The sequence below is a fragment of the Giraffa tippelskirchi genome, chromosome 2 (genome assembly GCF_054371585.1).
Source record: "Giraffa tippelskirchi isolate mGirTip1 chromosome 2, T2T-mGirTip1v1.2.pri, whole genome shotgun sequence".
NCBI lineage: Eukaryota > Metazoa > Chordata > Mammalia > Artiodactyla > Giraffidae > Giraffa > Giraffa tippelskirchi.
The window spans coordinates 27480755-27497770 of NC_137276.1; the positions used below are offsets into that span (position 1 = coordinate 27480755).

The window sequence follows — 17016 nt, forward strand, 5'->3', positions numbered from 1 at the left end:
GGGGCGGCGCCGTAGCAGTTGCCCCTGGTAACGGGGGAGGCAGGAGGAGGAGGAGGAGGGACTCGGCAGGAGGATGGTGAGTGTGGGGGCCTGGGTCCCTCCGGAGCTGGTCGGTCACCTGCCTCCCTTCCCCTGGCCCAAGGCAGGGCACTGCGCTTAAAGACAGGAGGGAACGGACTGGCGCTCAGCCTCAAGTCCGGGTCCTGGATTGGTTTCGGGGGGCGGCAGGGAGCCCCGAGTGTGGGCCCTGAAGGGAATCTGGGCCTGGGGAGGAAGGCGGGGCTTGCAACCCGTCCGAAACTAGGGGAAGGGGCTGGAAGGGTGCTGGATTGTCGCGGTACGGAGCCAGGGCTCCATCATTACTCTGGGGATTGGGATGAGGGCGGATCCGAGGAGCTGCGGAGAGCAGCTTCTGCACGCAGGATTAAATCTTCGCAAGGAATCGGCCTCCCAGTGCCGCAGGAAAGTGGGGTTCACCAGTGCCCGGCTAGAAGCGGGGAGAAGGGTCAGCGCTGCTGTCTTTAAGGTCGCGCTGTCGGTACCAGGGGAGATGGTAGCCTAGCTCCCCTGTTCCTCGCGGTGTGCGGGCCTCTGGGGGGGAAGGGATGCCTTCAAAGAGGTGCCGCTTGGAAGGGATGTCTGGTGTATTTTAAGCCGTCTCGGTGTTGCGTGGAGGGCGCGCTTCTGCGGTCCCGAGTTTTTTATTTGCTGAGGGTTCTGCAAGGTCTGGTTGTTGGTGATAGCCAGTCTCCTGTTCAGTACGTGTTGGTGGAGGCAGATTTGCTGCCCGATCCTTAGTATTTACTTCGGACCTGTTGCCACCTTCCTTTGCATATGACCACACCAGAAGCAAAGGCCTTAATCTCAGTTTGGAGTAGATTAAAAAGGGAGAGTGGCCATCAATTGGGGCTAGCCTTTTCTCTGTCAGGCCAGAATAAAGCTTTCCCAAATGCGTAAATTATGTGACATTTGACGCTTGACACTTTGTTCCTTGTTGATTTCTCTGCAATTAATTAGAGGGTATTAAAATTAAATTGACTGGTTTTAAAACTAGTGGAAGAAAAAATTTATTTTGGAGCAGGCTGATAAATTACCAGCTGCAGAGAGCTAGCACTCAAGCTTATAGTTACTTCCCCGTCTCAACTCCAGTCCCTTTTTGACTTTTAAAACTGTTGAACCACTTCTATTGATTTATGAAGTAAAAAAAAGCTAGATAATTCAGAAAGAAAAAAAAACACATGTACACTTGGTTAGATTATCCAATGAGTAAATTTTGATAGGAAAAATTTATTTCAATTGATTTAACATTGTCAGATTGTTAAAGAAGTAGCATTATTGGATCTGAAGTTGCCAATCACATTTCAACACTTGCTACATTGCGGTTTTATTAACCTCAGGCTAAACAGATTTTTACATGTTTGCTTTTTATTAATCGCTTATACATGAGCTGTCCATTTAAAGGCTAAGTTTTTCTCAACAAATGAGTACAAACATAAATATTTACACAGAAAATAACTAGAATTGAAATGAAAAAGGCATGCCAAACCAACAGAGAAAGGGATGGCATCATAAAGGAGAAACTCATGAGAGCTGGCTAACTTTTCCCAGTTTGTTTATCAGTGAAGTGGACTGTGTAATTTCATGATTGTTTAATTTATAACTACAAGCCACAATAAATTAACCACTGCTTATGTTTCCAGGTACAGATTGACACTGTATACAACAAATTGACAGTGTATACAACACTATTGTATACAACTGTTGTATTCAGTGATCAAGACAGATTTTGTTTTTCTTTTTTTATTTTATTTTCCTACAATAAACAATAAGGAATTAGGGCAAATAATTCAGGAGTCTCCATCTGGTTTCCAAACTACACTTTTTTTCTATCTCCAAAAGTATGAGCTATTCTTAGAACTGTAAGTGGAACACGGAATTTAAAGGGTCAGTGGTATGATTAAGTATGTCATAGCTGATACCCATGAGTCCCCATAGTAACTCTACAAGAGTTCCAGGTTTATTTATTGTTTTAATCCTTCAGCTATGACTAATATATATTTATTCTTTTAAGATTTGGAATACAGCAACAAAAACCCATTATTGATTTCTCTGAACCCCTAGAAGGTCAGCTATTTTACCCCTGCCTTAGGATACCAAGTCCTTGGTGAAATACTAAGTTGACAGTAATTTTTGTGCATAACTAATCACTGTTATTTAATAGATGAGTCCTCCATTCAGGAATTATTTATGGAGTAATTTCTGAATATATAAAGCTAGTGGTATTTATCAAGCATGTTTGACATTTGAAGATTGTTCCCAAGATTATGTTTTCCAGTCAAAAATGGTTGGTGAAAAGTAGAAAAATATAAACACAACAACTGTTTTGAGTTCCCTCTATGTGCATGCTTCATACCTCATCTGACTTAATCTTCATAGCATTTTTCTTGAGATATAAATATTGTTCCCATTTTCTAGATGAAACTATGCCAGAGGTTACCCATCAGGATGTTGAATAAAAGTCTATGAAACTCTAAAGCCCATAATGTATTTTTCATTAAGACTCTGATGAAGTAAGAACCCACTCCAACTGAGGAGATGCCAGTATCTTGTTCCTCAGGGAACATTATATTTAGTAGAGAGATGAGGAGAAAGAAGACAAGATTTGGGTGAAGTTCTCCCTAACAAAGCTATAGGAGTTCCTGGAAGTTAACAAGGCCTCATTGGGCAGCACCAGTGTTTTTTGGTGAGGTAAAAATAAATTGAAGTCTGTTCCATTTAAGCTAGTTATGGGGAGTGCATGTACTTGCCAGTTGGTTTACTAATTTTAATACTTAAGTTTTAGCTGCTCCTCACAGCCACATATATTTTCCATGTACCAACATATTCCTCTCTCCCTCTTCATAATCCCAGTTTCTTTGAATGACCTAGATTGTATCATTTTAGGTCAGCACACCAGGCCTCTGCCAGTCGCTGAGTTTAAACTGAGGCAGATAAACTATCCATCATCAACAGCATATCTGTTCATGATTTGCCTATAGAAAACTGTTCAAATGTTTTGTGGCTGAGTCAAACCACTTCTGTCCACCAGGGTGCAGGTAACTTGTGTGGAGACATTGCTGATAACACACAATACCCAATTAACTAAAGTTCCTCTTTCTTAAATTGCCTTTATTTCATGTCATAGGAGTATACATCCTACACGAAGATCCTATCTCTGTTGCTCACCATTGTACTTGGGGCACATTATGGGTGTTTAAGATAAACGAATGAATAGATTATTGTGACCAAAAGAACACTAAAAATTCATTTCCTTGTATTTCGAGTTGGTGATGGACAGGGAGGCCTGGCGTGCTGCGGTCCATGGGGTCACAGAGTCGGAAATGACTGAGCGACTGAACTGAACTGAATACCTCGAAACTCAGCCCCATAATAAAATTGACTTATAATGGCTGTTTCCCTTCATTTGACATTGAAATATAGATATATATGAATAGAAGCACAGAGTAGACTTATTCTGCACTTTTGTCCAATCTCTTAAATCAGCTTACTTTGTCCCTTAAAGGCAGAACCCTGATATCTATAAATACCCTCTTCCCTATTTAGCAAACCCTGATAATCCTGTGATCCCCTGTCCTCAGGAGTTGGGTTAATATGATGCTGTATTGTATTTGCATTTGTCTTGCTGAGACCATGCTTGAGATGCCATTTGTCATTTTGCTGGAAGAAAATATTAACTGAACTTTCCATCTCTCTGTAATTTCATTTAAAAGTGAAACGTGTGAAGTTATTGTCTCCTGATGAGGAAAAATTGCTCATTGGAAATGTAGAGATATTATTTTTTTATACCATTAGATTAATAACGCTTAGCTGTAGTTGGAATGTTTTCTTTCTCACCCATGCTTTGCTTCTCTCCTTTCAAGATGAATAGAAATTATATTTTTCTTTTAATCATTCAGTTTTGAACATAATGAGTGTGTAAAAGCTCTCAGCCTATAGAAAGCAGTATTTGTATTTAGTGATTTTTTTGAAAAAGACAACATGAGAAAAAACATAAAACATTTACTTTGAACCTTGAAAATATTTTATAGAAAACATACCTTTTTTTTCTCAATTTCTTCACTAGTAAATGATGCATGAGAAGAACTTTCTTTTCTTATACTGTTGTTCAATGTACCAACATGATAAATCCCAGCTATTTTAGAATTTTATTGGAAGGGGTAATGAGGACATCTAATCAGGAACTCAGGAGGAATAGTACAATGTCTTTTCCCGTTCTTAGCCTTTTTATATCACCAGTCCCCTGAGGATCTCAGAATTCTAATTTTAACTGTTCTGAAAGGTGGTATTATAAATGAGTGATTGCAGTGTAGCTAATAGAAGCTAGGGAGATTGCTCATAAATAGAGTTTTAAAAAGGAATAGTGTCAAATAATTCAAGGCTGGATTAGATAAAAAGAAAAGAAAAAAATATGCCATTAAAAAAAAAAACTTGCTTATCTTTTTTTTGTTTGTTTCAAATCTGTTCATTCTCTATTCTCAAAATCTTTTGGGATAGAATTTGTCTCTTGAACTAAACCTTACATTTTATTGCTGGTAAAAATTGAGGCATGGAGAGATTAATGTGGTCAGTGTGAATACAAGACTAGAAGTGGTAAACAAAATGTATCTGAAGCAGAAAGGAATTCTTTATAATTATGCTTATTTGCATATCATTGTCCAAAGTCTCTATTGTTGAAAATTATTTCACAGAATTAGCATTTGGTCTTAGTGAACCGACTGGTTTGAGTTATTTCTTGATGCAAAGTGGATAAAAACATAACCATTTTATATAATTCTAAGACTCAGTTTGAAGGAATTTCCGCTTGGGCTGGGAGATTAGATTATATGCCCTTTAAACTCTGGGGTTCTTTGATTCTTGATGTAACTATGCCTCACTGGAAAATGATTGTCAGCTGCAAGACACAACAAATAACTATCTTATAAGATTTTTCTTATGTTTTTAGCTAAAAAGCAACATGACTTATTTCCATCCATTAAAAGAATAATAACAAAAACCAGAAACGAAAATATTAGATTACTAGTCAAAAATATACTGGTTAAATTTTGACATTTTTTGCTTCCAAAATGACCTTTCAGTTCCTCAATGTCTCTGTTGTATTAAATATTAGATTCTTCATCTGAAGAACACAGATAAATCTGTACTGTGCAGGTACCCTGTAAGGGTCATGTGAAAGTTAGAAGATGATAAGAGTATTTTGAATGATGAAGGCTTAAACAAGAACTGAAAGAAAGTCGTTTCTAAAAGCCCAAGTACAATTTTCTACGACTTTTTGAAATAGTACTTTGAAATCGTGCATTAACTTGGGTGGGTAATTCTGTTTAGTTCAGCAACTATCATGGTGTCTAATAAGTGCCAGGCATTGTGGGGGATGAAAGCTGTAGTCCTTACCCACAAGAAATTTCACTCTAGTATAAAGGAGAAAAATAAAAAAATCAGTTTCCTCCAGTCAGATATGGTGAGTGCTGTACTCTAAGTGTATATAAAGGGCTTTGGGAATATGAGTTGGTTACAAGTACATACTCCCAGGAGATCTCGGGTAACTGCTAAGCTGGATTAATAAGAGGAACAAGAATAAGCTGAGCTATTTATTAAGTTGCTGAATTTACTAAAGTGCTTCTGCCAAAAACATATAAGCAAATGGAATAAATGACGTTAAAGTGGGTAACAATAAGCTCTCCACAACCAAGAACTCTTTTCAAGGAGAAGACGTTCAGATACCCAGTAATATCAAAGTCAGTGCCCCCAAAGTAATCTTTCTTCTTCATGGTTGTTCAAGGGCTTACTCTCAATTCTGCGCAAATTGAAAAGTGCACCAGACCAGGAGGTGAGAATCCTTCTCCTGGGCTTGGATAATGCTGGCAAGACCACTCTTCTGAAGCAGCTGGCATCTGAAGACATCAGCCACATCACACCGACACAGGTGAGCTCTGCCTCGCCCCCATGCTTGCGTGACAAATGGAAGATGCTAACAGCAAGTGAAAGACAAAATGGGGAATAGAGTCGTGTCCATTTGTAAGTTTTGTTACTGAGAAAAGTCTATACAATTTCAAAATAATCGCATATTTCAAAAACATATCAAGAGATTCCGTTTATATGAGATAGTTAAAGTAGTCAAATTCATAGAGACAGGAAAGAGAACAGTGGTGATTAGGGGGCTGGAGATGGGGAGGGATGGGGAGTTATTGTCTAATGGGCATAGAGAATCAGAGTTGCAAGATGATGGATGGATGGCAGTGATGGTTACACAACAGTGAACCAAACTTAAAAATGGTTAAAATGGTAAATTTCATGTTATGTATATTTTACAACAATTTTTTAAAAAGAAATCATTTAAATATATATGTCTGTACATATCAAGACACATCAGTTCCCTCAGATCTAAGTGATTCCTTTTTAGAAACAGCCTTATCTTCTCTGATTTTGAAATCAATACATGTAGAAAATACAGAGAACACATAAAGGAAAAAAAAAAACAGAGCACCCTGAGAAAAATCACTTTTAGTGTATATTTTTCAGACTTCATAAATACAAATGTATGTCAATTTTTAAAAGAAAAAACCCAATTACTTTTATTTTTTTAAGCTTACTTCTTATTTTATTTTTATTATTTATTCAGCTGCTCTGGTTCTTAGTTGCAATATGTGGGATCTAGTTCCCTAATCAGAGAATGAACCTAGGCTCTCTGCATTGGGAGCACAGAGTCTTAGACAGTGGGCCACCAGGAAAGTCCCTACCCATATTTTTAAATCCAGTCTCATCAACCCTCCTCTTTCCTAAGGCTAAGCAAGCAAAAGCCAAGGCTGGTGGTCCTCCCAGCATGGATGTTGCGGACAAGTCCTGCCTGGAAGAACCCTAGTAGGTTTCTTTAGATCTCCTTTCCTACAAGAAATCCTGAGAAAACTTGACCTTTGGCCAGGCCTTTGGGCTTCCTAACTAATGACAGCCCTGTTGGTCTTACTTTGAAGTGTTTGAACAAGAGGTTTTAGCAAAACCAGAGTTATTTAGCATTTTCCGTCACTGTCCTCCAATGAGCTCGATGTCATGTTTGAATGGTCATGCTGGTGTGTATACTTGATGGCCAGCAAGTCTTACTGATTCGCAGCTCTTTACAGAAAAGTCATTTCAATTGCTACCAAATGAGCAATTTTACAGCTTCTGAACAAATTTAATGTATAGCCTGAGGAGGAGCAAATTACAGTAGTCTAGCCTAGACGAGCTGAAAACACCTATTAGTGTGTCAGGATTTCTGCCAGAAAAAGGACTAAGTTGTTTTTTGTTTTTTTTTTAAGTATTAAGAGATAGGCTGTCTCTCTCAAGAGCACCACTGAAATGAGGAGGTCAACACTGAGAGCAGGAAAATGAAGTCCTAGTTATAGACCCCAAGTTCCAGTTCTAATTTTCAGGCTCTGTTTGATGTGTTACTATGTCAAGGTTTTGTATTTAGTCTTTTAAAACATGTATGTTGTGTTTTTGTTTTATATTAGAAAAAATAATTTTTTTAATGCTCACGGTAGTAAATTTAAAATATATAAATATGTAAAATCGAGAAACTAGATATCACCTATAATGCCCAAACCACTGTTAACATTTGAAACGTATCCTTTTAGGTTTTTTCCTTCCCCATATATGGTGGGTATGTTGAAAATAAAAAGTGAAAAATGGCTCATACAGAGTATACTGTTTCGTATCATCTGTTTCACTTCATAATAACGTCTTGAACATCTTTCTACGTTGTTCTGTATGTCAGTACTAATACAGTGCTGCTGCTGCTAAGTCGCTTCAGTCGTGTCCAACTCTGTGCGACCCCATAGACGGCAACCCACCAGGCTCCGCCGTCCCTGGTATTCTCCAGGCAAGAACACTGGAGTGGGTTGCCATTTCCTTCTCCAATGCATGAAAGTGAAAGTGAAGTCGCTCAGTTGTGTCCGACTCTTCACGACCCCGTGGACTGCAGCCTACCATGCTCCCCCGTCCATGGGATTTTCCAGGCAAGAGTCCTGGAGTGGGTTGCCATTGCCTTCTCCGTACTAATACAGTACATGTCTCTAAATGTTTGCACCCATTCATTATTATTTCCTTAGAATAATTTCTAGTAGATTTGTTAGGTTTGGTGACTTACAGACTTTTAAGGCAGTTAATACATATGGTCAAATTCCAGGATTTACTCTTATTTATTCCCTCATTCCAGAAAAGATTCATTGTGACTGGGTCTGACATTTAATAATGTAGTTAAGTGTAGGATTTTTAAATGCATAAAAGTGGTTTTGTCAATGAGTCAGAATGAAGCTACCTTTTACAATAAGCCACTTCCCTGAAGAGTTCTAAAACTTCTAATTTACTCAGTCACTGGCATTTTCAAGGAGTTGTAGTCGGCATCACCCCCAGTTGTCCTCCAGTGACTGACTACCCTTGGTGGAAATTGGGTGGCTGTGTTCCCGTACCCTTGCCTGTGCCTTGTCCTTCTGTGCTGGCAAGCTGCCAGGAGAGGCAAATGTTTGTGGAGGCATCTACATACCCACCTAACTCCAGCTCTTCTGGATGAAATGTCACTTCTATGGGAGCAAGCTGTTGATCGGGTTTTTCAAATCCTGATTTCACTATGTCATTCTTGCCAGAAGATTTTTTTCTTTTTCTTGTTTTATTCTTGCTTATAAAATGCCTTCTCTTCAAACCCCAAAGTTCTTGTTAGTTTGTTTCTCTGCACCCGAACTCCCAGCTCACCATTCTGTCTGCCCCAATTGGGTCACCTGCCCCAAAGTTCCACCTGGCATCACTGTCCTGAAAATGAATCCTTTCAAGTTCATCAGAGATAACTATTAAAGAACAGTTTCATATGTTCATTTTGTTTGTTTTGATCACCACCTGCATGAGAGCTACTACTCTAGCTACAAAAACCAGCCTCTCCCTTTATGTCCTGAGTTCAGCTCCTTCCTTTTCTTGATCAGTTCATATGAGGAAAATTTCTTTCATTTTGAGTTGCTCTTGAAGAATCCAGTCTTCCAGACTGTAGCTCTTGACTCTTTTTAAACTTCGCATTAGTTCTGTTCTGTTGAGTCTGCAGATTCAGCTTTGTTTGTTAGTTACATGTAATGTCCTGTTAAATGTTACCATCTTGAGGACTGATGGGGGCTGGGTGTGGTTTGTGTTGATTATCTGAGCAGTTCTCCTCCTCAGTAATGGCGTGTGTGTGCACTCAGCATGATGGCATGAGCACCGACTCCGACCCGAGTGATGGGAACATGTGTAAATACATTTTTCTTCCCTATCAGAGCAAACTGTTTTCAATATCATCTGTTTCTTATCCCGCAGAGTATCTCAGAATTAATAAATAACATAGCTGGTAAATGTACCTTTGTCAGAAATGTGATCTCAAAGTCTAGTAAAACTTGGTGTTTTTTTTTTAATTGAAGGATAATTGCTTTACAGAATTTTGTTGTTTTCTGTCAAACCACAACATGAAATAACCATAGGTATACATACATCCCCTTCGTTTTGAAAAAACTTGGTGTTTTTGTTTCAGGGTTTTAACATCAAAAGTGTACAATCACAAGGTTTTAAACTTAATGTCTGGGACATTGGCGGACAGAGGAAAATCAGACCATACTGGAGGAATTATTTTGAAAACACTGATATTCTTGTAAGTACTCCTTCAGATTCATCAGTCCATAATCTCTTCTGCCCTGTCTTACTAACATTTACCCTGTGATGATCTATCCTGTCAATAATTCCATCGCCACAACATTGCTCTCTGTCACGATGAATTTAGGGCTCTGTGGAGCTTTGTGTAAGATATTTTGCTGTCGCTCAGTAACAGTGTTGTGCCCACACCCACCCTGGCAAATAAAGTATTTATTAATTACCATAGTGATTGTAACAACAGAAAAGTCAGAAGAGTGAGCCACTGACTCCATCACTCCAAGAAAATCAGTAATACCCCAAAGAGATACATCCCAAATCAGGTATATCCCAAAGAGAGCAATCAAGATAGTGAAGGTCCTGGAAACCATGATGTATGAGAAATGGTTTAAAGACCTGAAAATGTCCTTCCTGGAAGAGAAAGTGCTTAGAACTGTTTCCAGTTAGTTTCATTGTGAATAGTTCTAGAGGACCGGGCAAGGAGCACTTTGGGGATTGTTAGGGTTTAACGCAGAATAAGGACTAAGTTTCCTATAATTGTGACTGTCCAGAAGTAGAAGAAGCTGCTCACGCACTGGGATTCCCAGCTCAGGCAGCATTCACGCAGGCAGAGGCTGAGTCGAGCTCCCTGCTCACTGCCAAGTTCTCTAGAACTAGGATTTAGGATTCTTGGAAATTTCACTGTCTGTGTATGATTTATCCGATACTTCAGTCTCAGCTCCTTCAGCTCCCCTCCAGCAAGCTTGTCATCCACCCTACCTCAGCCACTCACTCTCATGGTCATACCCTAAAACCAGGGCCTCTAGTGAGCTTGGGTAGGAAAAAATGTTGCATAATATTTCCGTTAACCTCTGACTGAAAGCTTGAATTTAATTATGATAAGGGACAATAAGCTGCAAAACACATTGGTATCTTCAGAGCCAATAGAACTCGCCTTGCCTCTCAGACAGCTTCCCTCTGTAAGACTGCTTCCTAACAGGTCTCTTTCTACCAGCTCACTCCTATCAGCGTGCACACATCCTGTAGTTGCTCTTGTTTAAAACAAAGAACTCGTCTTCCTGTACATCCTCTCTCTAGATAATGTCCCATTCCTCAGCCTCTCTTTATAACAAACTCCTTGAAAGAGTTTTCTGTGCTCTCTGTCTTCACTTCCTCTCCCTGCAGGCACTCGGAACCCTCCATTCAGATTCACTGAGAATCCTTAGTGCCGAGTCCCACATTCAGGTTTCATTACTTATCTCACTTGAACTGTCAACCCATGAAACAGAGCTGGAATGCTGTCCTTAAAGCACTGTCTTTCCTTGGCTTCCGGAATTCCATTCTCCATTCCATTTCTCCTGTCTCACTGGCTTGTTGTTGTTGTTGTTCAGCTGCCCAGTTGTGTCTGACTCTTTTCGACCCCATGGACTTCAGCACGCCAGGCCTCGCTGTCCCTCATCATCTCCTAGAGTTTGCCCAAGTTCGTGTTCATTTCATTGGTGATGCCGTCCAGCCATCTAATCCTCTGACACCCACTGCTACCCCTCCTCGATCTCCATCACTGTCTTTTCCTTATCTCCCAACCTCCAAATGTTGGAGTGCCCAAGTTCAGACCTGTGCTTTTCTTCCCTAAGTCTCAGCTTAGGTGACTTCATCCACTTCCAAGGTGTGAATCACCACCTACGTGCTGGTGAGTCCCAAACTGTTCTCTCCAACCTGCAAGTCAGTTTCATATACAGCCAGCTAACTATTTGACATCTGCACACCAGTGGCTAGTAAGTCCCTTCAATCTCAGTGTGTCGAAAGCCAAATTCCTATCTTCATGCACTCATTCCCAAACCTGCTTCTCCTCCAGTCTTCTCAGTGAATGGAAGTCCCATTCATCCCAAAACACTGGACTCATCCTGGGCCCCTTTTCCTCTCACTCCCCGCATCTGCTCTGTCAGCCAAACCTGTCAGTTCTACCTTCAAAGCGTTTCTAGAATCTGCCCAGTTCTCTCCATCTCCACTGCTAGCGTGCAATGGTTGTTGCAGTTTCATTCTAACTAGTTTCCTAAGTTCTGCCGTGCCTCCCCAAAGTCTCTCCTCGACACCATAGCTGTAGTGATCCTATCAAAACATATGCTTCCCAGCTCAGAGTAGAAGGCAAAGTTCTTGCCCACAAAGCCCCCCCAGCTGCTGGCTTCTCTTCCTCCCTCACCTGGTACCAGCCACACTGGCCTCCTTGCCATTCCTAGAAGACAGGCATGCTCCCGCCTCTGGGCCTTTTGTCATCACTGTTTTCAATGGTAGAATTCTTTTTCCTTAGATATTCTCATGGTATAGTCCCTCACCTCAGACACATCTTTATATATTAACTTTCTCCCCCAGTGGAATGTAAGCTCCATGAAGACAGGAACTTGGCCTTTTTTTTTTTCCAACTGTTGTATCCCCAATGCTTAGAAAAGTACCAAATAAATGAAATGGATCATCGTTATAGATGGATTCCAACATTAGGTAGAATGTGGAGGTCTATAACTTCTAAATTCCCTTTCAGCTTTCAGGTTCTGTGGTTCTGTATCACTGTGGTCAAATCCAGGGGCTTATTAATTCTGTGAACTGGATGGAGCATCTGCTTCACAGAGGGTTTATGAGAAATAGTAAATTCATTTATTTATCACAATTCTTAAATGGGAAATAATACCAAAATATAAAACTGAACTATCATCAAATCAGTAAACACAGTTGAGGTACTGAGATGGGCATCACAAAGGCTCATCATATTTCTGGCCTGTGATGAAGGTAAGTTCCAATATATTCCTGGTGCCAAATTGAAGATTTAAATGCATAAGAAGAAGATGAGACATATCCATCCATCTGTTTATCCATCTATTCAGCCAACTATTCTTCCAAAATGTATTATATACCTTCTAGGAAAACAGAAGAGAAATGTTGTGGGGAAAAGAAAATTTTTCCCTTTAATACAGAAAGAGACTTCTGTAATCTCAAATAATGTACCTGGCTTTGAAATATCATTTTAGAAATTTTCAAATTTATGTAGAGGTCAAAAAAGTAATGAAACCCCATCATTCAGCTTCCTTAATTTCCATTTAAGTATTTTAAAGCAAATGCAAGCCATCATATTATTTCACTTACAAATACCTGATATGTAGAAATCAGTCTTTACATTGTGATATGAAACTACATGTTAGAAAAACTAAACATTCAGTCTTTCAAATCCCAGAAATCAACAAGGAAAATCCTTGAACTAGTAAGTGATTGTAGCAAGTTTGCAGGATATAAGGCTAGTAAAAAAAAAAAAGCTATAGATTCAAGTCAAATCATTATACCGTAAACCTTAAAGAGTGCTCTATGCCAATCATATCACAATAAAACTGGAGGGAAGAAAAAGCTATAGATTTTCTTTTGCTTTTTGAGTCAAGAGTAGGGGAACAGCAGGTGATTGAGAGAAATCACAGTTCTATCTGTTTACCTGCTCCATTAGGTACTTTGAAAGAAATGTCCAAATAAGAGCTGTGTATAAGGACGTTAATGTCTGTAAGGCTCCATGAAGAGGTCTCAGAAACTTCTAGGTCAGGGTAACTTTAAATCATTCTAACACCTTGAGGGTAGACTGCAAGGGAGTTGTGATATGACCCTGGATTCTGCACTCCCCATTAGCTGAGAGAGAGCATCTGGGAATTATCGTAAAATCAGTTCAGAGGAAGCCTACAGGAGCTTTCTCCAGCTATACTGTACTGCCAGTATCCGACAATATTTTGGATTCAGAGTCAAACCTTTTGTTATTTTCCAGTGTCATTGGAGATTAAACAAGTCTTGAGGTGCAGCTGAGTCCCCAGGGTTAGATTCTAAGGCCCTGTGACTCTTAGCCTGTCTGCCCGTTTTGTAGCAGCTTGGAGTGGCAGTGGTGATGGGTTATATTGGTTGTTTCTCTGTATTTAATAGTCTCCCACTGTTGGTTGAAAAGACCTATTATCCTAGACTCCACGCTGCCTAGACGAGCAAGGTTGAGGCTTGACACATTTCGTTGCCTGGTTAACTCTTTTCAGTTCTTCTAGAGCGGCATAATAGAGTCGTGCTTTAGGGCAGGTGTCGACAAACTGATCCAGCCTGCCTCTAGTTATTGTATAGCTTGTGAGTGAAGAATGGTTTTCACATTTTAAATTATTGGGAAAAAAAAATCAAAAGAATAAGATTTCATGACACTTGAAAATGATATGAAATTCAAATTTCAGTGCCCATAAATAAAGTTCTTGGAGCACAGCCACATCCATTTTTTTTTACACACTTTTTATGGTTGCTTTTGCACTGCAGCAGCAAAGTTCAATAGTTGTGAAAGGTTGTATGGGCCACAAAGCTGAAAATATTTACTACCTGACCCCTTACAGAATGAGTGCCAGCTCCCACTTTAGAACATTGGTGTTTCTCTAGAGGTTGGAAGGAATCAGAGCAACTCCTAAAAGTACAGAGTTATTCTCAGGAATGATGACACTGAGAACATCTGACTTCAGCTTTATTAATTTGGGGGAATTGACTAAGAAATTAACCCTGAGGTAGGACAGAAAGGAGGGTATAGGATGCCTTCCCTTTCTCTCATGCCAGGAAATAGCAGCCTTTTGATAGATTAAAAGCACATCACTTTTTTTCAAGGTATATGTTAATATTACTACCAGACTCCACTTATTAGTCTTATGTTTAAACACAACATAGTTTATAAAATTTGTCATCATTTCTATATCCAACTGACATCAAGTGAGATAGAGCTCCACAGCCGTCTCTTGTAGTATCTCCATCATATCACTCACACTTTGAGCATCAGTACTACTACAGCGCTGCTGCTGCTGCTGCTGCTGCTTCTAAGTCGCTTCAGTCGTGTCCGACTCTGTGCGACCCCATAGACGGCAGCCCACCAGGCTCCTCTGCCCATGGGATTTTCCAGGCAAGAGTACTGGAGTGGGTTGCCATTGCTTTCTCCACTACTACAGCACACATGACTGAAAACCACAGATTATCCAGAAAACGTCCTTGTCAGTCGGGTTCAAGCTCCTCTTAGCCTTTTGCTCAGGCTACAGATAAAAAGCCACCCTTTTTAGTGTCATCTCTTTTTGTCTCCGCTTACCCCTCTGGTGGAGAAATACTTAGGAGCAATAAATTGGCCAAAAGGTGGCAGCAGGAGGGAGGAGGCCCAGAAGCAGGAGAAACACAGAGGCCTCCATTTACATGCTGGATAATCAGTCTCCACGTAATGCAGAGTTGGCCGAACTTCCATCCAGAAGAAAATCTTTTCCTCTAGGTCGTCTTCCCTCAACCAAAATATCCATAGAAATGTCAAAGCCTTTGCCAATGAAGATGTGAATTGGCTTTGCTTAAAGCATCATTCTCATTCTGAGTACCATGGATTATAAGTTTTGGAGTAGGTTTATGACAATTTTTGAAGATCCATAGTGTTTTGTAAGATCAATTAAAAGCACTGTATTTAACTTTCTCTGATACTGAGTGTTTTTTTATTTGATTATCTGTTTTTGGATTAAATTTAAATATATATATATATATTGCATGACTAGTTTAACAGCTATGTTATTAATGAGAAAAAGAAAGCATGAAAAAGAGGCTATTTTTCACCATAGCGGGGAGCTTCCCTGGTGGCTCAGACGGTAATCTCCCTGCAGTGCAGGAGACCTGGATTCAATCCCTGGGTCAGAGAAGATCCCCTGAAAAGGGAATGGCAACCCACTCCAGTATTCTTGCCTGGAGAATCCCAGGGACAGAGAAGCCTCTGTCCACAGGGTCACAAAGCGTCGGACATGACTGAACAGCTAACACTTATCCTTAGCTATTGAACAGAAACAAACAGATACTTGCATGACGAAACTGGGCAGCCCTGGGGAGGGCGTTACCAGGAGAAGTATGTGCCGCCACAGAAAAACAGATTTCTGGGATCGCTAGAGACTGGCATGTGCTTATGACTTTTTCACTTGGCCCTTTTAATAAATGGGGCAGTGTTTTATAGCCTTCCTCCTGGAATTATGCTACGGTAATTTTCAAATTTCATAAAAGTTATATGAGAAAAATGCTAAATGATAGGGAGAATTTATGTACAGCTTAGGAAAATCATCCTTTTGAATCTTTTAATGAAAATGTTTTTGTGAAATTTCATGTCAAAGCAATAAATAGCAAGTAATTTGAAAGTGAAAGTCGCTCACTCATTTCCGACTCTTTGCAACCCCATGGCCTATACAGTCCATGGAGTTCTCCAGGCCAGAATACTGGAATGGGTAGCCTTTTCCTTCTCCAGGGGATCTTCACAACCCAGGAATCGAACTGGGTTCTCTTGCATTTTCAGGTGGATTCTTTACCAACTGAGCTATCAGGGAAGCCCACCCAGTAATTTAGCAAGTAATTAAAAGTTAAAACTTCCTTCTTATTGACTTTAAGCCTCTGAATTCTTTGGTATTTGACTGGTCATCTTTCTTTGTCTACTGTTAAGACTCTCTTTCAGTTTCTGATTATTCTCTCCCATCTGTCTGTCTTTAATCTTATCAAACACTGATTTTTTTTTTTAAGTTAATTTATTTATTTGACTGCATCAGGTCTTAGTTTTGGCATGCGAACTCTTAGTTGCAGCATGTGGGATCTAGTTCCCTGACTAAGGATCAAATTGAGACCCCCTGCTTTGGAAGTGTGGAGTCTTAGATACTAGACCACCAGGGATGTTCCAAACATTGATTTCTTAACTGTATCTTTTTTTTTTGGCCTCGCCACACAGCTTGCGAGATCTTAGTTCCCTGACCAGAAATTGAACCTAGGCCCAGGCAGTGAAAGCCTTGAATCCTAACCCCTAGACCACCAGTGAATTCCCATTATCTGTATCTTTAATTGTATTCTCAGCCTCTTCTACTGTTAACCTTCTTACTCACACCTTTTGCTCCCAAGCACATGTTTTCCTGCTTTGTAATCTGAGCCCAGATCACCCTCCCAGGCATCACCTGACCCTTCTCCTCTCCCAGACATCATCTTCTCCTTCTCTTGCCTGAGTGAATATCATTTTAACCCACTCTAGACTCCCAAGTAGTTCTAATCAGATCTTTTGTATTGAGGTTCACTCTCCCATTGCATTCCTTCTTTCTACATCTGTGTTTATACTGTGTGTGCTACTTTGAAAATGTGAGACACACCAGTGGAAAAATAAGCTACCAGCATGTTCTGCAAAGTGAATTATCGCACAGTATCAAATTTTGTATCTCTGTGGTATGCACTGACATTGAATCAGAGTAATATTAACAATAACAATAATAAGGCCACAAATAAATACTGAGACCAAACACACCCATCCTTCCTCCT

The 17016-nt window shown here is 40.0% G+C and overlaps 1 protein-coding gene across 1 annotated transcript in view; it reads left to right on the top strand.

Moving 5' to 3' along the window:
- Positions 1–41: 41 nt before the first annotated feature.
- The window catches only part of ARL3 (ARF like GTPase 3), a 29795-nt gene continuing 12820 nt past the window's right edge, over positions 42–17016 (top strand). The window contains exons 1-3 of the mRNA XM_081545025.1: positions 42–76; positions 5837–5980; positions 9581–9697. Coding sequence (XP_081401151.1) covers positions 74–76; positions 5837–5980; positions 9581–9697 — 264 coding nt within the window. The 5' untranslated portion in view covers positions 42–73. The remainder of the gene's footprint in view (positions 77–5836; positions 5981–9580; positions 9698–17016) is intronic.